This window comes from Salmo trutta, chromosome 7 (assembly GCF_901001165.1).
Source record: "Salmo trutta chromosome 7, fSalTru1.1, whole genome shotgun sequence".
Classification (NCBI taxonomy): Eukaryota; Metazoa; Chordata; class Actinopteri; order Salmoniformes; family Salmonidae; genus Salmo; species Salmo trutta.
Window position 1 is genome coordinate 9732360 of NC_042963.1, and position 24817 is coordinate 9757176.

The 24817-nt window shown below is 42.3% G+C and overlaps 1 protein-coding gene across 2 annotated transcripts in view; it reads right to left on the reverse strand.

The window, feature by feature from the left end:
* Window positions 1–603: 603 nt before the first annotated feature.
* Window positions 604–24817, reverse strand: part of fanca (FA complementation group A) — a 30408-nt gene continuing 6194 nt past the window's right edge. For both annotated transcript variants that reach the window (XM_029757858.1, XM_029757859.1), the window contains 36 exons: window positions 24551–24651; window positions 24287–24400; window positions 24100–24163; window positions 23895–24007; window positions 23691–23767; window positions 20818–20959; window positions 20495–20628; window positions 20273–20383; window positions 20069–20164; window positions 19815–19874; window positions 19602–19690; window positions 19413–19473; window positions 19261–19310; window positions 19061–19137; window positions 18798–18902; window positions 18593–18726; window positions 18345–18415; window positions 17673–17772; window positions 17357–17544; window positions 17103–17202; window positions 16672–16890; window positions 16488–16561; window positions 8324–8455; window positions 8136–8214; window positions 7840–8000; window positions 6251–6356; window positions 6003–6062; window positions 5797–5901; window positions 5582–5697; window positions 5286–5436; window positions 4749–4811; window positions 1973–2075; window positions 1783–1858; window positions 1543–1693; window positions 1337–1435; window positions 604–1070 (listed from right to left, as the gene is read on the reverse strand). In XM_029757858.1, coding sequence (XP_029613718.1) covers window positions 972–1070; window positions 1337–1435; window positions 1543–1693; window positions 1783–1858; window positions 1973–2075; window positions 4749–4811; window positions 5286–5436; window positions 5582–5697; window positions 5797–5901; window positions 6003–6062; window positions 6251–6356; window positions 7840–8000; window positions 8136–8214; window positions 8324–8455; window positions 16488–16561; window positions 16672–16890; window positions 17103–17202; window positions 17357–17544; window positions 17673–17772; window positions 18345–18415; window positions 18593–18726; window positions 18798–18902; window positions 19061–19137; window positions 19261–19310; window positions 19413–19473; window positions 19602–19690; window positions 19815–19874; window positions 20069–20164; window positions 20273–20383; window positions 20495–20628; window positions 20818–20959; window positions 23691–23767; window positions 23895–24007; window positions 24100–24163; window positions 24287–24400; window positions 24551–24651 — 3781 coding nt within the window. In that variant the 3' untranslated portion in view covers window positions 604–971. The remainder of the gene's footprint in view (window positions 1071–1336; window positions 1436–1542; window positions 1694–1782; window positions 1859–1972; window positions 2076–4748; window positions 4812–5285; window positions 5437–5581; window positions 5698–5796; window positions 5902–6002; window positions 6063–6250; window positions 6357–7839; window positions 8001–8135; window positions 8215–8323; window positions 8456–16487; window positions 16562–16671; window positions 16891–17102; window positions 17203–17356; window positions 17545–17672; window positions 17773–18344; window positions 18416–18592; window positions 18727–18797; window positions 18903–19060; window positions 19138–19260; window positions 19311–19412; window positions 19474–19601; window positions 19691–19814; window positions 19875–20068; window positions 20165–20272; window positions 20384–20494; window positions 20629–20817; window positions 20960–23690; window positions 23768–23894; window positions 24008–24099; window positions 24164–24286; window positions 24401–24550; window positions 24652–24817) is intronic.

Sequence of the window (24817 nt, forward strand, 5' to 3'; positions counted from 1 at the left end):
CTGACTTGAGTCATTTTCTATTAAAAGGTATCTTTACTTTTACTCATATGAGAATTGGATACCTTTTCCACCACTGCTCATGAGGGGCAGCAGTGACTCGTAGGTCTGCCTACCCACACATGCAAAAATGAGAAGTTTTATTTTTGTGCATTTCTACACGTTTTGCCATGGGGCGTAGAGAAAAATGTTCTGTTTTACAGCTTATTTCCTGCAATTCCACCTATTTTGCCATAGGGTTGAGAGAAACTTTTGCCGTTTTGAAATATCTGAGTGAGCAACAAAATCAACAGTGGCCCCCCGGTCGGTAATTCGACCATGATAACCACACATTTAGACTGTGCTGGCCGCTAGACCATTTTATTTTTTGCTGACATGGGCTAATTGTGTGACTGGCTGTGACTGACATAACTAGAGAAACTGCTGATGCACAACCAAATGACAAAATTGCACCTTGTGTATAATACTATTCTAACTCTCAGTATGTTGAGACCCCAACAGTTCCTAAAAATGGGGGGGGGGGGTTCACCACTTTCCCCATACCTGCTCTAAACCCACAGCATACTTGATAGTGGAAAATGAATGATGATAAATTGTGTAGATCAATGCTTTTTTAAATTAAGATATTTGATGGAAGTTTATTCCTTACATTCATAAGGGCTGGTGAAACTTAAACAGCTATACAAGTGATCAGGCTCTTCTGTGTACATGTATTTTCTACAATGCTGAATATACACTGCGCTCCCAAACCCACAATCCCTTCCACACACAGACAGAATTAAAATACAACTGCCAACCACATAAACCTAAAGGCAACATTATAATGTAGCTATCCAAGTATATTCTTCATTGGAGGACAAAGACCAAGTCCTCTCGCACCCATACGAATCATTTTTATATATTTTGTTCATGAAGGAAGCCAAGTTAGTGTCATTAACAGTCCATGGTGTGCCTGTAGCCCCATATCCATCCATTCACAGGAAGTCCAGCTCTGGGCTGAGGCTGGAAGAGCTGAGGTGAAAGACCAGAGCTGCTGCCACCTCCGGGTCCAGATCAACACATAAGGCCTCCAGCTAGGAACAGGAGAGAGAAAGAGTCACAAGTAGGGTATTGTGTAGTTCAAAAGAATGTATCAGGATATATCATTATTTTGGGTTTTGAGAGCCATTGGTAAAAAATGGAGTCTGATGCGAGGTAAAGCCCAGAAAGAAATCATAGGCTGTAGTTGTGCGATGTTTGTGAAAATCAAATAAATGTATCATATCCATCTGATTTCAACCCAGTACTACACAGACTGAGATCAGCCTTACTCTGGGTGGTCAGTGCACAAATGTGTTACCTGGTTCAGCTGATGTTGAGACAGTGAGGTTGGGGATGTCAGAGATATAGTCTTCAGAAGCACCTGCTGGGCCCTGGTCAGAATATATGAGGGGTCCATCTGCGAGACCAAAACCCGGGTTCAGAAAAACGCCACTGTCAGTAGTTTGGTGACCACATACCAGTCAACCACAGTGCAGCTTTTTCTGCATATCAAAATAAGCTCACCTGGTCAGTCAGATGCTCGGTCACAGGGCAGGGAGTCTGGCCGTCCATAAAGAGCTTGATAAGGGAGGAGTAGCAGAGCACAGCAGTGTGGAGGAACCCTGGGGCCTTCACTGTTTTCTCCAATACCTCAGAGTTAAGATGGGGGACCAGGCTGGCAGTGAAACAATACACATACAGAACTCACATATAAACAAGAAAATGGATGACAACACTAACAGTTTGACCACCAAGTAAATATACCTGTAAAAGGCTAAAGGCATCAGTCTTGTGTATTCATCTGACGTTACCACGGCCACAGGCTGGTATAGGCCTTTTTCTTGAATAGGAAAAACAAAATATTATAAAATACCAAATATAACATTACAGAGACACAAAATGGGACATATTCAAAGCCAGAGGCTACTGTAAATAAGCAAGTTATATACTGTACCAGAGCAAGGTGACTTGAATAGTAGCAGCCAGTCAGCAGAGTCCACAAGGACAGTCAGGATATCTTTACAGAGTTCCTGAGCTCTCTGTAGGCCCTTCACCCTCTATGTAGCATGTCACACAAAAGTTGTATGAAACGTTGGAATTGTGATGTTTTGTTAGCAGAAAAGTTGTTTTAGTCTGTTGAATACGTTACTGTTACACTGTTGAGTATGTAGGGCAGCGTTTCCCAAACTAGGGGTCGCCTGATTTGAAAATGAGATCGTGAGAGAAACTTTGAAATATATATATACATATATATATAATATATACTGCTCAAAAAAATAAAGGGAACACTTAAACAACACATCCTAAATCTGAATGAAAGACAATCTTATTAAATACTTTTTTCTTTACATAGTTGAATGTGCTGACAACAAAATCACACAAAAATAATCAATGGAAATCCAATTGATCAACCCATGGAGGTCTGGATTTGGAGTCACACTCAAAATTAAAGTGGAAAACCACACTACAGGCTGATCCAACGTTGATGTAATGTCCTTAAAACAGGCTCAGTTGTGTGTGTGTGGCCTCCACGTGCCTGTATGACCTCCCTACAACGCCTGGGCATGCTCCCGATGAGGTGGCGGATGATCTCCTGAGGGATCTCCTCCCAGACCTGGACTAAAGCATCCGCCAACTCCTGGACAGTCTGTGGCGTTGGTGGATGGAGCGAGACATGATGTCCCAGATGCGCTCAATTGGATTCAGGTCTGGGGAACGGGCGGGCCAGTCCATAGCATCAATGCCTTCCTCTTGCAGGAACTGCTGACACACTCCAGCCACATGAGGTCTCGCATTGTCTTGCATTAGGAGGAACCCAGGACCAACCGCACCAGCATATGGTCTCACAAGGGGTCTGAGGATCTCATCTCGGTACCTAATGGCAGTCAGGCTACCTCTGGCGAGCACATGGCGGGCTGTGCGGCCCCCCAAAGAAATGCCACCCCACACCATGACTGACCCACCGCCAAACCGGTCATGCTGGAGGATGTTGCAGGCAGCAGAACGTTCTCCACGGCGTCTCCAGACTCTGTCACGTCTGTCACGTGCTCAGTGTGAACCTGCTTTCATCTGTGAAGAGCACAGGGCGCCAGTGGCGAATTTGCCAATCTTGGTGTTCTCTGGCAAATGCCAAACGTCCTGCACGGTGTTGGGCTGTAAGCACAACCCCCACCTGTGGACATCGGGCCCTCATACCACCCTCATGGAGCCTGTTTCTGACCGTTTGAGCAGACACATGCACATTTGTGGCCTGCTGGAGGTCATTTTGCAGGGCTCTGGCAGTGCTTCTCCTGCTCCTCCTTGCACAAAGGCGGAGGTAGCGGTCCTGCTGCTGGGTTGTTGCCCTCCTACGGCCTCCTCCACGTCTCCTGATGTACTGGCCTGTCTCCTGGTAGCGCCTCCATGCTCTGGACACTACGCTGACAGACACAGCAAACCTTCTTGCCACAGCTCGCATTGATGTGCCATCCTGGATGAGCTGCACTACCTGAGCCACTTGTGTGGGTTGTAGACTCCGTCTCATGCTACCACTAGAGTGAAAGCACCGCCAGCATTCAAAAGTGACCAAAACATCAGCCAGGAAGCATAGGAACTGAGAAGTGGTCTGTGGTCCCCACCTTCAGAACCACTCCTTTATTGGGGGTGTCTTGCTAATTGCCTATAATTTCCACCTGTTGTCTATTCCATTTGCACAACAGCATGTGAAATGTATTGTCAATCAGTGTTGCTTCCTAAGTGGACAGTTTGATTTCACAGAAGTGTGATTGACTTGGAGTTACATTGTGTTGTTTAAGTGTTCCCTTTATTTTTTTGAGCAGTATGTATATATATATATATATATATATATATATATATATATATATATATATATATTTTTTTTTAAACACGTTTGGTTCAAAGAACCAGGGTTACATCTCTCCAGTAGCAGCTAGATGCAGTTGTAATAAACAGAGCGGTTTCTGTTTTCTTCCTATAAATGTAGATCTATCTTTTCAACAGTTTAAGCTACAACATATGGCCCTATCAGTGAAAGATAAGACTCCCAGGAACTTGTAGCCGCGCAGGACTCAGAACAGACTGGAGAGGAAACAGAACATCAATGATGATGTTCTTTTCTACACAGAAGTTCATAAATTATTGCCTGATGATCTTCTGAACTTGCCGATGCATTTCTGTCACTTCAAACCATACTTCCTTCAGATTAAAATACTGTCAAAAGTACGGTCTGACTGATTTATAATAGACTGTCATAGCCCCAATTAAAAACGTAAACATTGGCCATTGATAAAAAAAAATTTTTTACATGGTGCGGGCAACAACAAAAACAATTTAAAAAATGGTGTCGTGGGCCAAAAACATTTGGGAACCACTGGGCTACGAGTTCCCATGTGCCCTAGCCAGGAACACTCCTGGCCTTAAGGTGTAGGAATGATGTACCCCAATGGTTTCACAAGCTTCCTTCTAACGTCAGGACAGCCAAGTCCCTGCCCATCTTCCGAAAACCCACCTCTTCAGTATCTTGACTAAATCCCACAGCAACCCCCCCCACCCTCCCACAAAAACACTTGTACTTGTCTTTTCCTACTAGCACTGACTTGGCTAATAAATACTTTGAGTAAAAATGTACTTACTATGACTGTGATATGTAGTTGTATCACCTAGCTTTCTTAAGATGAATGCACTAACTGTAAGTCGCTCTGGATCAGAGCGTATGCTAAATGTAAATGTACCTGGGGCGTGAGAAAAGTTGTGAGGAGGTCAGTCACACAGAGGAACAGCAGAAACACCAGCAGCTGGGGACAAATGGCAGCATAAATTATTTGAGGTTACATGGCAGTTTCCCTGGTGTCTACTAACTAATGACAAAATGGTCTCGTGACAATGATCACGTCTAATAGAAAACTGCTAAGTTGGTTCCCTAATCATCTGAGTGTCTCTACTCCTGAATCACGAACAAGAAACTGTGTTTGTGTGAGGCCAAAGGTTAGTTCTGAGCATGTGAGTGTCAGTGTCTTACTAATGTGTCACAACTGCCAATACATTCCAATAATATATTCCAAGAAACCTATATATCCCAAGAAACCTACGTAAATGGGGATTTTTTTCTGGGCACTTTGACCTCCTTTATGTGGTGTGAAATAGATTTTCTCAATTGGCGGTGTTGTGTCCACTCCATCAAAGCTTACAAACATGGCTAGTGAACCTTTTGAACAAACATCGAGGTTGAGTTTGAAACACTTGGTGATAGGGAAGAGAAGTGTACTTACCTGACTGTGGTGCTCTGTCAGCTGTCCCAACATCTCCAGGCTTGTCCTGATGCCCTTGCCACTCCCCTGGCCTTCCCATACACAGTGCAGAAAAGCTGCCAGGAGCAGGGGCGGGGCAGAGGGGACAGGGCATGACACTCCATCCTTTGAACTGCCAAGGAGACAGGACAAAGAACACAATCAATCAATGCGCAAAAAAATTACAGAAATAAAAGTCTAAATATTTAGTTTGTAAAGGAGTATTATCAGTAAATGCTGTCTATATACACAGGCATGTATGCATGATCCTGTTTTACCTGCAGACCCACAAGTGACAATCAGCCAGGACCTGCAGCTGCTGAGGCAGGGGCTGTCCGTCAGTGAGGCGATGCCAGAGAGACACCAATACAGGGGAGAGACGGCCCCACCAGTGCTGCCCAACACACACACAAATTACACTCAGTCGGCATCATACATTAAAACTCTCAGATGAACAAATCAGACGTGATCCTGGAAGTATAATGTACGGTACCCCGGCAGAGACGAGGAGCAGTGGACATTGAAGACTGATCAGGGACATGGCCTTGTTCACTTCTCCTGATGCACAGTCACAGCTCACACTGGCCATGAGCACAGCCTATGAGAAATTATTTCTTATGATAAATATCACAATTTGTTGTTAACACCGTCTACCCAGGTCTAGAGCAGTACAGTTAATAATCTGTGAGTGGAACTTACTCTTAAGAAGTGTGCTGTGAGGTGGTAGGGCAGCAGTCCAGCTGGGGAACAGCCCTTCCTCTGATACACAAAGAGATATTGTATAACGATAATGATCAAATCTGGGAAAACGCATCTATAGTAGGTTGTTTCGTCAAGATGAGAAGTGAACTATGGATTGATTCACACAGACTGTAGCTACAATACATTAGCTTGAATGAATTATTCATTAATATAACCTCCCTCCCTCAACCCCCATTGTGGCATACCTGATACTGGTTGATATGTTCCATGAGGGTCTCACAGTCCAGAGTCCTCTTCCCTCCTCCAGTCTTCACAGTAACCAACATGACTGCAGGGAGTGCCAGTATCACCCTATGATACACAAACACACGTTTTGTTAAAGTTAATATACACACACGTTCACACTGTAGTACAGTGGATCTCTATGGTGTAGAGCAGTCCTCAGGCCCACCCAGGGTTGCATATTTTTGCTAGCTCAGCACTAACACACCTAAAATCAACTAATCAAGGGTTAAATCAGTTCAGTGAGTTAAGTTAGAACAAAAATATGGAATCACTGGTATAGAGTAGGGCTGTTGCGGTGACCATAGTGGCAGCAAGACTCATGACTATTGTGCTCATTGTGATTGATCAATTTGAAGAGAGAAGTTCAACAACAGGTTGAAACTGAGTGGAAAACATGGTAGTTGTGTACGGTATGTTGTTTCAAAGCCTAACAACGAAATGGACAGCACTTTATTTCTAAGGTGCTGATAAATTCAAAACGCCATACGCATATTAGAGCTTATAAATACACATAGGCCTATACATGAACCCCGCCCTCCAAAAAACTGAATTCAAATAATGATTGTGCCGTTATACAATACATAGCCTACCGCATATTACGCATGGCCAAAAAACATTAAAAAAATATATTTAAGATGTCTTTGGTACATAAATTGGTCTAGCTGGGCAGCTGACAGAGTTAGTCTACAATTATAGTGAATTTGTATTTGACTATCAATAGCCTAGCAATAGGGTATTTTTTATATTTTCATAATTAATAGGCTGACATTACCTTCAGCTACAGAAAATCTCACCACCGCATGTATCAATCTCCTCCCCTCTTTCCTGCATTCCTTTCTTCAGCACGCAGAGAGGAGCTGTCAACAGTTTATTGAAATATGTTTCCTTGTGAAAACATGTTACTATCGATGTTCCAAAACAGATATGACTTGGTTTCCCAAATTAAGCACTGGGTAGCTGCAAGGACAAGGTTGGAGAGCCCATGGCATACAGAGTTTGGCCGAAATATCGCAAGAGGCTCCATGCTCCTCAAACAGTGGTTGATGTGTGGAGTGAAATCACCAGAGTAGCTTACCCGGCATGATTGAAAAACCAACCGTCGAGAAAGCGGCCTCTAATTGCTATTCGAGTGCATACAAATTACATTTGTTTTTTCCCCCTGCCCATTTGATAAATGGGCCATTCTAAATGTGACATATTAGTAAAGACGAGATTGAATTGAGAATAATCTGACGGGTGAAAATATGATCAGTTGGTGAGAGAACAGCATGTGCAGCCTGAGGAAAATAATATTCTTCTTATTTTCATACTATAAAATCATACTATAAAATAATGGCGCGGGACTTATAAGTATACCTTGTCTGCTAAATGAACAAGCCTACAGCAGGACACATAGCCAGATAACATATAGTAGGCCAACTCATATTCTGTTCTTCTGAAATACATGTTCTTCTTGTCATGTTTCTTTTGCATGAAAATGAACCGGCTGACAAAATGTCATGACCGCCAAAGCCCTAGTATAGAGGACGTGTATGTGTCAGTACATTACCTGTTCCATGTATGTAATGTTTGCTGAAGGCTAAGCTCACTGCTGATACTCTGCAGGTCAGAGGTCACAGAGCATCTATGTGAAATCAGATCCAATAGGAAATGTCCCTTATCTTGAGTCCTTTGAGAGCGACTAGTGAGCTCCATCTCATAGACAATCTCCTATAAAGACACCAAAGGACACACACACACAGGAAAATCAGTGCAAAACATATGCAGGAAATACAAAGCATTAACAGGAATCATGTACAGAAACAAACTAACATATCAATCAATCAAAAGGCCTGTGTACTGTACCTGAAGTCTGGAGAGAATGTCTGGGAGACAGGTGCCTGCCTCTGAGGGTCTGTGATCAGTGTTCTCCTGGGTCTGAGCACTAAGGACACAAAGAGAGGCGATAAAGACTAAACAACTCAACAATGTCTATTATTCAAATAATCAGGATGATCTGAGGTGCAGGAGGCCATAAGCCAAATCATGCTGACCATACTGTCTTCTGGTCCATGACAGCATTGAGAATGTGGGAGCAGGCTGTCCTTAAGTCTCCTGCACAGCCCCCCTGGTCCACAGGAGATGGCAGGTATAGCTGCTGACACGCCCACTGCTGATACTCCTGTCTGATACACACACAGGCTCTGTTACATACCAGTACGCAACATTGTTATCGATCAATAATGACAAACCTCCAGGCATTGACAACTTAGATGGAAAGCTACTGAGGATGGTAGCTGACTCTGGCCACTCCTATCTGTCATATCGTTAACCTAAGTCTAGAGGAAGGTGTTTGTCCTCAGGCCTGGAGGAAAGCCAAAGTCATTCCGCTACCCAAGAGGGGCAAAGCGGCCTTGACTGGTTCTAACAGCAAACCTTTCAGCTTGCTGCCAGCTCATAGCAAACTGTTGGAGAAAAATGGTGTTTGACCAAATACAATGCTAATTCTCAGTAAACAAATTGAGACTTTCAGCATGCTTATAGGGAAGGGCACTCAACATGTACTGCAATGACACAAACGACTGATGATTGGTTGACAGAAATTGATATTAAGAAGATTGTAGGAGCGGTACTGTTAGATTTCAGTGCAGCCTTTGATGTTATTGACCATAACTGGTTATTGAGAGCGCTATAGCTTTTGAACCTCAGTCATATCGTAGATTCATATCTATCTAATAGAACTCAGAGGGTTTTCTTTAATGGAAGCTTTTCTAATGTCAAACATGTAGGATGTGGTGTACCGCAGGGGAGCTCACTAAGCTCTCTACTCTTGTCTATTTTAACCAATGACCAGCCACTGGCATTAAACAAAGCCTTTGTGTCCATGTATGCTGATGATTCAACCATATACATGTCGGCAACCACAGTTAAGGAAGTCACTGAAACTCTTAAAAAGGAGCTGCATGGCCTCCCGAGTGGCGCAACAGTCTAAGGCACTGCATCGCCGTGCTTGAGGCGTCACTACAGAACCGGCTTCAATCCCAGGCGGTGTCACAACCAGCCGTGACCTGGAGTCCCATAGGGCAGTGCACAATTGCCCAGCGCCGTCCGGGTTAGGGGAAGGTTTGGCCGGGGGGGACTTTACTTGGCTCATCATGCTCTAGCGACTCCCGGTGGTGGGCTGGGAGCCTGCGGCCTGCCGTCAGTTGAACAGTGTTTCCTCCGACACATTGGTGCAGCTGGCTTCCGGGTTAAGCAGGCGGATGTTAACTTCACTAGGGTAGGGGGCAGCATTCGGAATTTTGGATGAAAAGCGTGCCCAAATTAAACTGCCTGCTACTCAGGCCTAGAAGCTAGGTTATGCATATAATTAGTAGATTTATATAGAAAACACTCTAAAGCTTCCAAAACTGTTATAATAATGTCTGTGTATAACAGAACTGATATGGCAGGCGAAAACCTGAGGAAAATCCAACCAGGAAGTGCTATTATTTTGAAAGGCTGTTTTTCCATTGAAAGCCTATCCACCATACAAAGACTTAGGACCCAGTTCCCGATCTCTATGGCTTCCGCTACATGTGGCCAGTCTTTAGGCATCGTTTCAGGCTTTTACTCTGAAAAATGAGGGAGATACAGCACTTTCAATGAGTGGACAGTGGAAATTTCCAGACATGAGTCCTGCGCGTGATCGGGAACGCGTCTTTCTTGTTTCTCCTTTTCTATTGACGAAGCTTTTGTCCGGTTGAAATATTATTGATTATTTATGACAAAAACAACCTGAGGATTGATTTTGAGAGCACGCATTGTGCCTTTGGATTTCTGAACTAAACGCACCAACAAAACTGAGGTTTTTGGACATAAAGAGGGACATTATCGAACAAAACAAACATGTATTGTCTAACATGGAGACCTGGGAGTGCCACCAGATGAAGATCAAAGGTAAGTGATTAATTTTAACGCTATTTCTAACTTTTGTGACACCTCTCATTGGTTGGAAAATGGCTGTATGGTTTTTGTGGCTAGGCGCTGACCTAACATAATCGCGTGGTGTGCTTTCGCAGTAAAGCCTTTTTGAAATCTGACACAGCGGTTGCATTAAGGAGAAGTTTATCTTTAATAGTATGTTAAACACTTGTATCTTTCATCAATGTTTATTATGAGTATTTCTGTAATTTCATGTGGCTCTCTGCATTTTCATCGGATGTTTGTTTGAGTCAATGATTACTGTACATAACGCGCCAATTTCAACTGAGGTTTTTGGACATAAAGATTAACTTTATCGAACAAAACGCACATTTATGGTGTAACATGAAGTCCTGTGAGTGCCATCTGATGAAGATCAAAGGTTAGTGATTAATTTAATCGCTATTTCTGACTTTTGTGAGCCCTCTCCTTGGCTGGAAAATGGCTGTATGGTTTTCTGTGACTTAGGCGCTGACCTAACATAATCGCATGGTGTGCTTTCTCCGTAAAGCCTTTTTGAAATCGGACACTGTGGTTGGATTTACAAGAAGTTTATCTTTAAAATGGTGTATAATACTTGTATGTTTGAGGAATTTTAATTATGGGATTTCTGTTGTTTTGAATTTGGCGCCCTGCAATTTCACTGGCTGTTGTCGAGGTGGGACGCTAGCGTCCACTGATACCAGAGATGTTAAGAAGTGCGATTTGGCTGGTCATGTTTCAGAGGGTGCATGACTCGACCTGCACCTCTCCTGAGCCCGTTGGGGAGTTGAAGCGATGAGACAAGATCGTAATTGGATTGCAATTGGATATTTGTGAGAAAAAGGGTGTAAAATACAAAAATAAATAAAAGGAGCTGCAGTCAGTTTTGGAATGGGTGGCCAGTAATAAAACTGATCTGGAACATCTCTAAAACTAAAAGCATTGTATTTGGTACAAATCATTCCCTAAGCTCTAGACCTCAGCTGAATCTGGCAATGAATGGTGTGGCTGTTGAACAAGTTGAGGAGACTAAATTACTTGGCGTTACCTTGGATTGAAGTGTAGGCAAGAGATAAAGAAATATTCCGTTATTGTTGACAAAGCTGGAACATGGAATCTGTCTGATATACAAAAGCTTGGGGAAAAATACAGAGAAATGTCTAACTCATTAACAAAGACACGATGGACACAAAGTAATAAAATGAGATGAGAAATTCTTTCTTCATAATTATGATAGGACATTGCAGAGAGATAAAGAGAGTGAGGGCTCTTGGTGAACAGAAAAACCTTAAAAAAGGCAAAATTCAACAATTACAGGAGGCAAGGGTGGCAGACTTTGCCCCCACCTGTGGGCCCTTTGTTCCCTCAATCTACCCTCATGCTGAGTTGTGCAAGTATGATCAGGTTTCAAGCATCTGGTCAGCACTGCCTGGCTTTGAGTCAAAAGATTCTGACAACGGTGACAAACAATGTCTTATGCCAACCAGAACACAGGTTGTTAACCTGTTGGGGATAGGGGGCAGTATTTGCACGGCCGGATAAAAAACGTACCCGATTTAATCTGGTTACTACTCCTGCCCAGTAACTAGAATATGCATATAATTGTTTGATTTGGATAGAAAACACCCTAAAGTTTCTAAAACTGTTTGAATGGTGTCTGTGAGTATAACAGAACTCATTTGGCAGGCCAAAACCTGAGAAGATTCCAAACAGGAAGCACTCTCTCTGACTATTTCTTGGCCTTCTTGATCATCTCTAACCAAAACAGGGGATTTCTGGCATAACGTGACATTTTCTAACGCTCCCATAGGCTCTCAGAAGGCGCCAGAACGATGAATGGTGGCTTTGCAGGCCATGGCTGAAAAACAATAGCGCATTTGGATAGTGGTCGATCTGAGGACAATGAGACTGAGGCGCGTACACGAGGCGACGCCATGTTTTTATTTTTTCGTCTTTGAACTAAAACAGGGTTTCCCGGTCGGAATATTATCGCTTTTTTACGAGAAAAATCTCATAAAAATTTATTTTAAACAGCGTTTGACATGCTTCGAAGTACGGTAATGGAATATTTTGGAATTTTTTGTCACAAAACGTGTCGGGCGCGTCACCCTTCTTTACCCTTCGGATAGTGTCTTGAACGCACGAACAAAACGCCGCTATTTGGATATAACTATGGATTATTTTGAACCAAACTAACATTTGTTATTGAAGTAGAAGTCCTGGGAGTGCATTCTGACGAAGAACAGCAAAGGTAATCCAATTTTTCTTATAGTAAATCTTAGTTTGGTGAGTGACACACTTGGTGGGTGTCAAAATAGCTAGCCTGTGATGCCGGGCTATCTACTCAGAATACTGCAAAATGTGCTTTCACCGAAAAGCTATTTTAAAATCGGACACCGCGATTGCATAAAGGAGTTCTGTATCTATAATTCTTAAAATAATTGTTATGTTTTTTGTGAACGTTTATCGTGAGTAATTTAGTAAATTCACCGGAAGTGTTCGGTAGGAATGCTAGTCACATGCTAGTCACATGCTAATGTAAAAAGCTGTTTTTTGATATAAATATGAACAAAACATGCATGTATTGTGTAACATAATGTCCTAGGTGTGTCATCTGATGAAGATCAAAGGTTAGTGCTGCATTTAGCTGTGGTTTTGGTTTGTGTGACATTATATGCTAGCTTGAAAAATGGGTGTCTGATTATTTCTGGCTGGGTACTCTGCTGACATAATCTAATGTTTTGCTTTCATTGTAAAGCCTTTTTGAAATCGGACAGTGTGGTTAGATTAACGAGGAGTCTTGTCTTTAAAATGGTGTAAAATAGTCATATGTTTGAGAAATTGAAGTAATAGCATTTCTAAGGTATTTGAATAACGCGCCACAGGATTCCACTGGCTGTTACGGGGGACATTTTTATCCGGCCGTGAAAACGGGTGATGATTTAACAAAAGCGCATTTGTTAATAAAAATCAATACACAAGTATATATTTTTTTAAACCTGCAAATGTAGTTAAAAGATTCATGTTAGCAGGCAATATTAACTAGGGAAATTGTATCACTTCTCTTGCGTTCAGTGCAAGCAGAGTCAGGGTATATGCAACAGTTTGGGCCGCCTGGCTCGTTGCAAACTGAACTAACTTGCCAGAATTTTACATAATTATGACATAACATTGAAGGTTGTGCAATGCAACAGCAATATTTAGACTTAGGGTTGCCACCCATTCGATAAAATACGGAACGGTTCCTTATTTCACTGATAGAATAAACGTTTGTTTTCGAAATGATAGTTTCCGGATTTGACCAAATTAATGACCAAAGCAAGGAACTTAAACGTTAGCTTTTTTACATGGCACATATTGCACTTTTACTTTTTCTCCATCACTGTGTTTTTGCATTATTTAAACCAAATTGAACATGTTTCATTATTTATTTGAAACTAAATAGATTTTATTTATGTATTATATCAAATCAAATTTATTTATATAGCCCTTCTTACATCAGCTGATATCTCAAAGTGCTGTACAGAAACAGCACTGTTGAGTTAAAATAAAAGTGTTCATTGTTCATTCAGTATTGTTGTAATTGTCATTACTACAAATATATTAAAAAAATTATAATAAATAAAAAATAAAATATCAGCTGATTAATCGGTAGTGGCTTTTTTTTTGGTCCTCCAATAATCGGTATCGCCGTTGAAAAATCATTTTATATATATTTATATATATATATATATTATTATTATTTTAATCTGGACATGCTTACTTAGGGAAATCTATGTGAAATATCAATTTTTCTTGAAACCAGGCCATGTTAATTTCACTTTTTGTTTCCTTCGTTACAGGTTATGAGAATCTATCGTCTGAAGTTGCAGCAATATTCCTTGACCCAAGGCCTGTACCTTAAATCTATACAAGATCACCGGTGAAGTGTTCAATAAAATAAAGTCCTTATCAACCAGTGGAACGGAAGAAGAATTCTTCACTACCGGCAGACTGTCAGAACATAACTATTAGAAATGATCTATGTCGGACTGCTACCGGTGTGGAAGAGCTGGTCACTTTTACAGGACTCTGAATGATTACCAAGCCAATAGAACGATTTAATATTATTGTCTTGCAGACAATTATTTTTTTGTGAGTTCTCCTAATACAGGATGTGGTAGGAATTGTGAGGGACATCATCATTACATCTGTTAATACTTATTTTCTTTAACTTTGTTTGAAATCTATTTCTTATTGCAAAAGCAAGTAAAATATGCCCTTTGTGTTTTATAGAAATGCAAGGTTTAATGTGAATGATTTTATGCTTACAACAAAAAATGTTACTGTCTATTTTTTCATGTTTTCTAAAAATACATTTAAAGTATATTTCTTTTTAAAATGGTCTAGGGGGAGTGTAAGAATATTTTAAGATAAATACAAAACAGCAGAGGACTAAAGGTCAAGAAGGAATTAATGATATATGGAAAAAGTTGTTTTTCTGTAATGGGGAACTGAAGATTAATGGGTCAGGGACACGGGAGGAATTTCAGTCCAGGACTCATAGCTACATGTGGCAAGTTGATTGGTCTGAATTGTCTATACGTTGAGCCTGAAACGGGATACTTGTTATTTGGCCACGTGTCGCCTGGAGTGGTGTAAAGCCTGCCACCATTGGACTCTGGAGCAGTGGAAACGTGTTCTCTGGAGTGATAAATCACGCTTCAACATCTGGCAGTCTGACAAACAAATCTGGGTTTGGCGGATGCCAGGAGAATGCTACCTGCCCGAATACATAGTTCCAACTGTAAAGTCTGGTGGAGGAGGAATAATGGTCTGGGGTTGTTTTTCATGGTTCGGGCTAGGTCCCTTAGTTCCAGTGAAGGGAAATCAGAATACAATGACATTCTGGACGATTCTGTGCTTCCAACTTTGTGGCAACAGTTTGGTGAAGGCCCTTTCCCATTTCAGCATGACAATGCCCCAGTGAACAAAGCAAAATGGTTCATTGAGATCGGTGTGGAAGAACTTGACTGGCCTGCAGAGCCCTGACCTTAACCCCATCAAACACCTTTGGGATGAATTGGAACACCGACTGCGGGCCAGTCTTAATCGCCCAACATCAGTGCCCGACCTCACTAATACGGAACCCAAACCGGCTGCGTGCGTGCGCCATCGTGCATAAATGTATTTTGTCCCTCCACACCAAACGCGATCACGACACGCAGGTTAAAATAGCAAAACAAACTCTGAACCAATTATATTAATTTGGGGACAGGTCAAAAAGCATTAAACATTTATGGCAATTTAGCTAGCTAGCTTGCACTTGCTAGCTAATTTGTCCTATTTAGCTAGCTTGCTGTTGCTAGCTAATTTGTCCTATTTAGCTAGCTTGCTGTTGCTAGCTAATTTGTCCTGGGATATAAACATTAAGTTGTTATTTTACCTGAAATGCACAAGGTCCTCTACTCCACCAATTAATCCACACATAAAACAGTCAACCGAATCGTTTCTAGTCCTCTCTCCTCCTTCCAGGCCTTTTCTTCTCTTGACTTTATATTGCGATTCGCAACTTTCATAAATTAGGTGCATTACCTCCACTGACCTATTTCGGCTTTCAGTCACCCACGTGGGTTTAACCAATGACGAGATGGCATGTGGGTACCTGCTTCTATAAACCAATGAGGAGATGGGAGAGGCAGGACTTGCAGCGCGATTTGCGTCACAAATAGAACTGACTTCTATTTTAGTCCTTGGCAACGCAGACGCTCGTTGGCGCGCACGAGCAGTGTGGGTGCAATAACTGAATAATAAAGATTTTGACATTTATTTTGCAACGCGATTGGTGTAGTCAGCCTGTAATGCTCTTGTGGCTGAATGGAAGCATGTCCCAGCAGCAATGTTCCATCATCCTGTGGAAAGTCTTCCCAGAAGAATGGAGACTGTTATAACAGCAAAGGGAGGGACCAACTCCATATTAATGCTCATGATTTTGGAATGAGATGTTAGACAAGCAAGTGTCCACATACTTTTGGTCATGTAGTGTATTTTGTGTCTATGTATTGATATGAAGGCTGTGTGTGCCGTTCTTAAATGTATGTAGTTCTGTCCTTGAGCTGTTCTTGTCTATTAATGTTCTGTATTAAGTCATTTTTCCTGTGGACCCCAGGAAGAGTAGCTGCTGCTTTCGCAACAGCTAATGGGGATCCTAATAAAATACCAAAAAGAGATGAACATATACCAAACTTTTATATTAATGTGTGTATGCGCTGCATATTTAGGCACGTGCTTCACCTATCTGGGTCAGACAGGGCATCCTCACTCCTCTGAACCCTGAGTTCAGCTGCCAGCCACTCTGAAAATGAGAACTAGACAAAGAAGAAAATTAGAACTTCTCCAAGAAAATGAGAAGCAGACATGTCAATGTGCTGAGAAGGCTGGTGGAGCTTTACGCCAATGTTTAGACAGTTTTCCTCACCTGGTATTCTGGGAGTTTTACTAGGAGACGGAAGGGGGCGTGTTTCCATAGCTCCCAGGCTGACTTCCTCCAGGTCGTATTTGTGTCAGTAACACTCTTCCACAAACCACGATTCTCCTCCTCACCCTGTTTGTTTGCCCCCACATACTCCGATTCCCCACTCGCTTCAATGGGCAACCTCCTCATATCTGGCATTAGTCTGGGAATTAGGTACAGCAGCTACAAATACCAAATACAAAACACACACACACTCAGGAATAGGCAGGACATGGATCTGTGCAGTCAAGCAGAGAGGTACAACTGCAGCCCTACTGTATGTGACATTCTGCTCAAATACCAGCCCCCTGCTGCTTGCATAAAGGGCATCTCAGAGTGTGGCTGGGTGATAAGAGAGCATAATTTCAGTGACACTGAAAGAATAACGTGCATACCTTTTTATAGAGGCCGCAGGGATTATACTGCTGCTGCTGCGGCTGATCACACAGTGACTCACTCCTGCAGAGACCATAGCAAACTGCAGCCACGCAGAACCTGGCAAACAAAAACAAAGCTGTCCACATAAATACATCTTATGATTACACTGTCCTATTGAACTAAAGTTAACTGTGCCTTTTGGTTTATAATATATTGTATAATTATTTTATGTAATCCTAGATGCTGAGGGTCCCTCTCCAGTCTCACCCACCTAACACAGAATAGCATGTTGGTTTGTGTGGTGCAGGGCAGAGCAGTGGTCAGTGCCTCTGGTACTGACACAGGGCCGGGCAGTAGGGGTGGGCACAGCTGCACCTTGGGGCACTGGGCCTGGGAGGCATCAAGGTGCACAACAAAGGCAGCCAGTCCAAGCACATGTGCAGCACTCAATGATACCCCCTATAGAGAAGGACAGAAGATGACTGTAGTTAAAATAGGGAGGTAAGAAAGAGGTAAAAAGGAGAGAGAGCGAGAGAAAGAAAGAGGCAGTAAAAATTAAATGGAAAGAGCAAAAGAGAGATTGATACCTGGTTGTGGAGCAGGTCCCACATGCGGTGCAGGAGGGCAGTGAGAAGCTGTCTGTGTCCCAGCAGGATATTGACAAACTGGGATGCCCAGGGGCTCTGTCTTGGGTCACAGATCACATTCAACTCAAATGAGAGTAGTGCAGTTTTATGCTGACTTGTGTTACACTGGTGGAGGCGAAGGGCCCATTTACACTTTATCAGAAAATGTGGCCGCAGGCTCAGAATGGAGTCTGTGACGCAATTGCGGGGCCTCCGGACGTATGCAGAAGCCAAATTGAGCTCAATACCGCATCGCCATGTGTCTCATACATTTTTTAACAATTCGGAGAGCTCCGTATAGCGCCGCATTGTCATGATTGGTTGACGGTAGGTGGGGGCAGGAGGTCCTGTATAAACACAAACTCACTTCCTTCACAACAGCTCTGCTCAACAGCTATGCGCTGCTCTGTGAAGCGCAAGAAGTATGAATACCCTGACTTCTGCAGAGGCCGTACCACTATAAATGCTGCACGCCCAATGCAGACGTCGGATTGACCACACACCGCCTTTTAACAAGCACATAATACGCACAACAATCTGACTAATAACATTTGATTTGATAGACTTTAAAAACGATCTCACGCTTCCATACATCTTTCAGATTTGTACTAAGTGACATGATTAGTTCCTCACTTATTTGGTGGGCTTATTCTGGAGGCATCCAAAAGGCTCTGGCAGAAGCTCCTCAGGATCATGTTCACCACCTGAACAAAGATAGGACAGATAAGCAGACAGTGTGAGAGACAGAGACAGTGAGCGTGGCCAGCACAAATAACCTGACAGACAGACAAATAGAGTAGGGAACGAAAAGGTGAGACAGAGCAGAGGGAAAACAGTAGAAGAAAGAGAGAAATACAGAAGTTCCTCGCATTCCTTCCTACTTTATTGTGCAGCTCAGAGAAAGTAGACTCATCTACATGAAGCTTGATGACTGCCTGGCTGATCAGTTCCTCAGCACGTTCAGGGAACACAATATTCAGAGTATGGGAGATCCTGGCCAGCTGGGCTGACACCTCTGTAAAGCCAGAGAATAAGATAGGTTAGGTTTGCTTTGGTGTGTGTATGTGTGTGTTGCAGTCTGCTCACCTCCGTCACTGCCCCCCTCTGTTAGCAGGGCTCTATGTTCCTGTAGTTGGACCTGTAGAACCTCCTGTGGGTTATCATCATCATTCACCACAGAGACTCCTTTACCTGATAACACACAAGTAAAACACAGCTCTTCAATCATGGACAAAAGCACAGAGATATATGACTACAGTGGTGCTTAGTGTGGAATAAGCTAATATTAAATCTATGATTATATTAAAATGCGTAGGGTGTTAAACATGGTATAATGTGATGGTACACACCGTCCTGTTGCCTCTGTCTCTCTCTCTGACATGACTCTATGTAGGAGGAGTGCTGAGCAGCTGGGATCTTTTCCGCTCTAGTGGACAGAAGAAAACAAACTGGAATCAACATCTAAAAAACATCTGTATCAGTCTCAAAGATATGACAGAAAACTGTGTGGTGAGTTGTTGTATGGCTGAGTGTGAATGCCAGAAAATACTTTTTAAGAGAATCTATGAAATTCATCCTGGCGTCAGGCTTCACAGGAAGCTGAAATGGACAGAGACAAAGAATACAATATCTGGACAGACCACATAAACACACCATTCAGTCAAATCCATTCAATCTAAAGCAAGAGAGCACAAGGCTTACCACACGTGGGGTTAGGAGGGCAGGGAGGAAACGAGTCAGGAAATAAGGCCTTCTGAAAATGCTGGAGTAGGAAAAGAGTATGAGTGTTGTAAAACATAAAAAGACAGTATAGGACAACAGGATAAGTAGGTCAAGCAGTACATTGATCTCAATAGGTGATTTGTGAGATTTATGTAGCATGTAGGGTACCTGGCCTCCATGACAGTGGCAGATATCCTTCCTGTGCTCCCAAACAACGAGATTGCCTTCTCCACATCCTGACGTGCCTGACACTGGGGCTGAGAAGGCATATAGAACAGATACAAAGAGTGATACACACATTCATGAGCACATATAAAAAAGAAAAAAAATGAAAAGGGACAGTACACAAATGCATAAACAACCAGCAGAAAGCACTCCAACCTGCACTGAGGCTCCTGCTCCAGAGATATCCTCATAAAGGCCCATCTCCTCAATTGAGACCTGCAGACAGAGACATGGCGGCCCTGTTTATACAGCTCGAGGAGAGTAGATTAATGGGCTGCATGATGAGAGGGTTTGTGGTATGACACGTCAACCAGTCTGAGTTAGTTACATTGTAATAACTGTATTAACTGTATCTCTCAGTCTGTCTATGTACCATCATCAAATACTGGTTCAGGGAATCTAGGCCCTACCTTCAGGTCAGCCAGTCTGGTCTTGGTGAGGGATATATACTCCTGCAGTAGGGCCCGGTGTTTCACTGCCACGTAGGGCGGATGGAGGATGTGGACCTGAGAGACCAGACCATCCAGAGACATTAGCATTCAGAAACACTTAGACTTGGGCCCAGACCAGCAGTAAAGTGTTAAAGTAGAGCCAAACAGTGTCTGTCACCTGACCTTCAGATACTGTGGGGGGTCAAAGGGCACCAGGTCCGACAGGAACTTTAGCAGGAACACCAAAGACTTCTTACTGTTGCCGTGGTAACTGCTAGCACCGCCAAAAGACATCTTGGAAGACAGGACAGAAGCCAACTTTATTGAAAAGAGCCAAACATAAGAAGAAAGGGGACCAATAAATTATATTCTAGTAGCCACTGACTAAGCTCTGAGGGGACTTGCCTTAAACCACTCGCTGTAGGAGGGGAAAACACCAGGCCCTTCAAGCGCACCCTGACGGGCCAGGAGGAAGGCAGTGATCATGTTCTCCAAGTCATACCCCTCAAATGCTGAGCTTAGGAGCCTGGACAGCAGCTCTGAGGTACAGAGAAAAATAATTATTTCCAACAACACTCCTATGACATTTAAGTGTGTGTGCGTGCTGCTACTTTACATTTATTCTGCACTGTTAAGGAAGAGCTGCAAGTAAGCATTTCAGTGTACCATTTACACCCACTGGATCGTGTGCACGCGATGAATACACTTTTATTTTGATTTGTGCATACCTTTTAGGCTAGGCTGGGTGTTCGGATTGTACACCAGCAGGGTAGAGAGACAGGAGAGCACATGCTGCCAGTTGACCTCATGCGTCTCCAGTACTTGCTGCAGGTGAGAGAGAAGCTCCTCTACCTTGAATATCACTGCCAACTAAGACAAAGAGAAAGGTCTGAATGTTGTATTATACCACAGAGACAGTCAAGTCACAACTCTCCAATATAAAAAGTTTACACTTGTTATTCTATAGACCGGTTTTACTGGTCAATTATTAAATGGACTGGAGCCATGTCCCCTCTTAAATCTGAACTCAGCCCGAGTAACTTCCAAGAGGTTAGGAATCACCAAAAAGCAGAACCTGGTATCCTAGGTGACCTCCCTGAGGCCAAGGGCAAATAGCTGTAAATTCTGTCATCGGTGGTGTCAAATGATATACACATCTATTATATGGCTCACTCTGTGACCCAAGTGGTCCCGACAACCTTGATTCATGTTTTGACCAGGGGTTCTCCGGCCAAACGCTAAGCCACACCCACAGACATTAGTTTCTTCTCCGCAATGAGTCTGGATCCGAGTACCTCCCGACAATTTCTAGAACACAACCACATTCTAACTGTTCTCCCTGTTCCTAGAAACCGATGGGTTGGGCAGAAAACACATCGACTTTGACACTTTTATTGGTTGGAAATGATCCAACCCCTCATTTTCACATCCCCACAAACAACTTCAATGACGGCAGTCTCAGACTGAAATACAGTGCCTTCAGAAAGTATTCACACCCGTTGACCTTTTCAACAGTTTGCTGTGTTACAAAGTGAGAAAAAAATCGATTTAATGTACATTTTTGTCAACGATCTACACAAAATTGTCTGTCAAAGTTGAAGAAAAAATCTAACAAAAATAACAAAAAAATTATAATAATAATTGAACTGTCAGAAACAGTCTCAGGGAAGCTCATCTGCGTGCTTGTCATCCTCACCAGGGTTTTCACCAGACTGCAGTTTATTTTTGTTCCATATATCTTGATTAGATAAAGCATTCAACCCCCTGAATCAATGTTGTAACATGTTATCACTAAGAGAGTTCCACACCTGGACTGTGCAAAATTCTTCAAGCTCTGTCAAATTGGTTGTTGATCATTGCTAGATAACCATTTTCAGGTCTTGCCATAGATTTTCAAGCAGATTGAAGTCAGAACTGTAACTAGGCCACTCAGGAACATTCACTGTCCTCTTGGTAAGCAACTCCAGTGTAGATTTGGCCTTGTGTTTTTGGTTATTGTCCTGCTGAAAGGTGAATTAATCTCCCAGTGTCTATTGGAAAGCAGACTGAACCAGGTTTTCTGCTAGGTTTTTGCCTGTGCTTAGCTCCAATCCATTTTATCCTGAAAAATGTCCCAGTCCTTAACATGATGCAGCCACCACTATGCTTGAAAATTGGAGAGTCATACTCACTGTTGCATTGGATTTAACCCAAACACAACACTTTGTATTCAGGACAAAAAGTGAATTGCTATGCCACATTTTCTGCAGTATTACTTTAGTGCCTTGACGACAACAGGATGCATGTTTTAGAATATTTTGATTCTGTACAGGCTTCCTTCTTTCCACTCTGTCAATTAGGTTAGTATTGTGGAGTAACTACAATATTTTTGATCCATCCTCAGTTCTATCACAGCTATTAAACTCTAACTGTTTTAATGTCACCATTGGCCTCATGGTGAAATCTATGAGCGGTTTCCTTTCTTTCCAGCAACTGAGTTAGGAAGGACATCTGTATCTTTGTAGTGACTGGGTGTATTGATACACCATCCAAAGTATAATTAATAACTTCACCATGCTCAAAGGGATATTCAATATTTGTCCTACTTTTTTACCCATCTACCAACAGGTGCCCTTCTTTGTGAGGCATTAGAAAACTTCTGGTCTTTGTGGTTGAATCTGTGTTCAAAATTCACTGATTGACCTTACAGAGAATTGTATGTGTGTGGTACAGAGAAGAGGTAGTCATTCAAAAATCATGTTAAACACTTATTGCACGCAGAGTGAGGCCTTGCAACTTATTTTGCACATTTTTACTCCTGAACTTATTTAGGCTTGCCCTAATAAAGGGGTTGAATATCTATCGACTCAAGACATTTCAGCTTTTCATTTTTTATGAATTTGTAAAATGTCAAAAAACACAATTCCACTTTGACATTATTGGTTATTGTGTGTAGGCCAGTGACAAAAAAAATATTGATTTAATCAATTTTAAATTCAGGCTGTAACACAACACAATGCGGAAAAGGCCAAGGGGTGTGAATACTTTCTGAAGGCACTGTATGTAGCAAACATAGACTGAATTCTTCCACTGCTCTGAGTCATCAGGCAAGGGGCCTGGAACACTTGGAGAACGAACAGAAATAGTATTTCTGCCTGCCTGTCCTTGAGTAGGTTGGCAGATTGCTATGAACATCTCAGAGGAACGTGTCTGTCGCCCCATATGTATGTCTAATAAACCTTTAAATAAAGAATTTGTTCGCCTTATCCTTGTATCCAGCATTCCCACACCTTGGGCAAATTCACAATTCCTGACAGTTAACACAAAGAAAATGGTACATGTTTCAAATGTCAATCTTAATAATACAATGAACACATCCTACTGTACTTTCACAAAAGATCACAATGTCCTGGAAAACACCATGATGTCATAAATCACACCCAGAGGGATATTATCATTCCCGTTCTGATGTACAGTCACACCCACACAAATAACTACATAAGAAAATACATATTTTGAGAAGCAGCTCACATTAACCAGACAAGTTAATCTATTTATAGATGTGCAAAAGGTATTTACATGTTTCTTTAGAACAGAGTAGAGCAAAGCACAAGTCATTTACCTTACGAAACAAGGAGGTCAACAGTCTGCAGGTTTTAGCAAAGCCCCACTCTCTTTGCATGGCAATGGCATCAGAAACTAGACAATACAGGTTGAGGAGAACACTCAGATGACAGGATGAGATGGAACTTGACAACATAGGTGGCTGTTTTACAAGAGAAGCTATATTAAAGAGAAATGTCAATTATATGTTCTGTGATCTTACCTTTGAGTCTAGGTCTGTAGGTGAGAGTGTGTGTGAGAGAGTGGGTGAAGAAACGGCGCAGTGCATCAGGTGATACAGACACACCACACAAGGAAGCATCAAACATCTGTACCCTTTATAAACAGAAAGAGACATAAAAAGAGTGAATATGGATTATTATGCCTGTTCTATAATTCCGTTTGGTTGGCAGCCTTTTCTCCTTTACCATAATTCAGCTGTTGTTTCACCAGACTGCAGGGTTTGCTTGCAATTCAAAGTATCCAGTACCCCTTAAAAAGAATGGACAAACATAATAAATATCACAAAAGGTTAACAAAAGATTCTTGTACAAGATAGAGCCTCTGTCTATTGAATGCAGCTTTGAGCTGCAATGAGAGGGATTATATACTCACAGGAGAGCATGTCATCCAGCACTGAACGGCACACCTGGGAGAGCCTCCTGCATGGTGCTGCTGTGGAGTCCTGGGTTTCCTCAAAAACAGCTCGCACCAACACAGATACCACAGCTGCAACACAATACACATTTGCACATATAGAAAGCGCAAATATGGACACAACACTGGCAGACTGAGGTGAGGTGATTGCCAGATAAGAATAGATGTGTATACATAGTACTGATTCACCTTGATGGATGAGACACTACTGTAAAGGCTTACTTGAGAGAACCTGCTGAGGTACTCCATCTCCCTCCTCAGTAGCTGTCCTACCACAGAGAGCCTTCAACTCAGACATCAACCATGACCTCACCCCATCATCACTGCAATAAGAGCACATGTGAAATAGGATGATTAATAGCCTAGCAATTAATAGAGATTGAAATGAGGTATGTGGGATAGAAACAATCTGAAATGTTTTTGAATCCCACAACACACAGAATCTCATACACTGTATAACAGTGGGTAGCTATCAGCTAGAACTTCAGA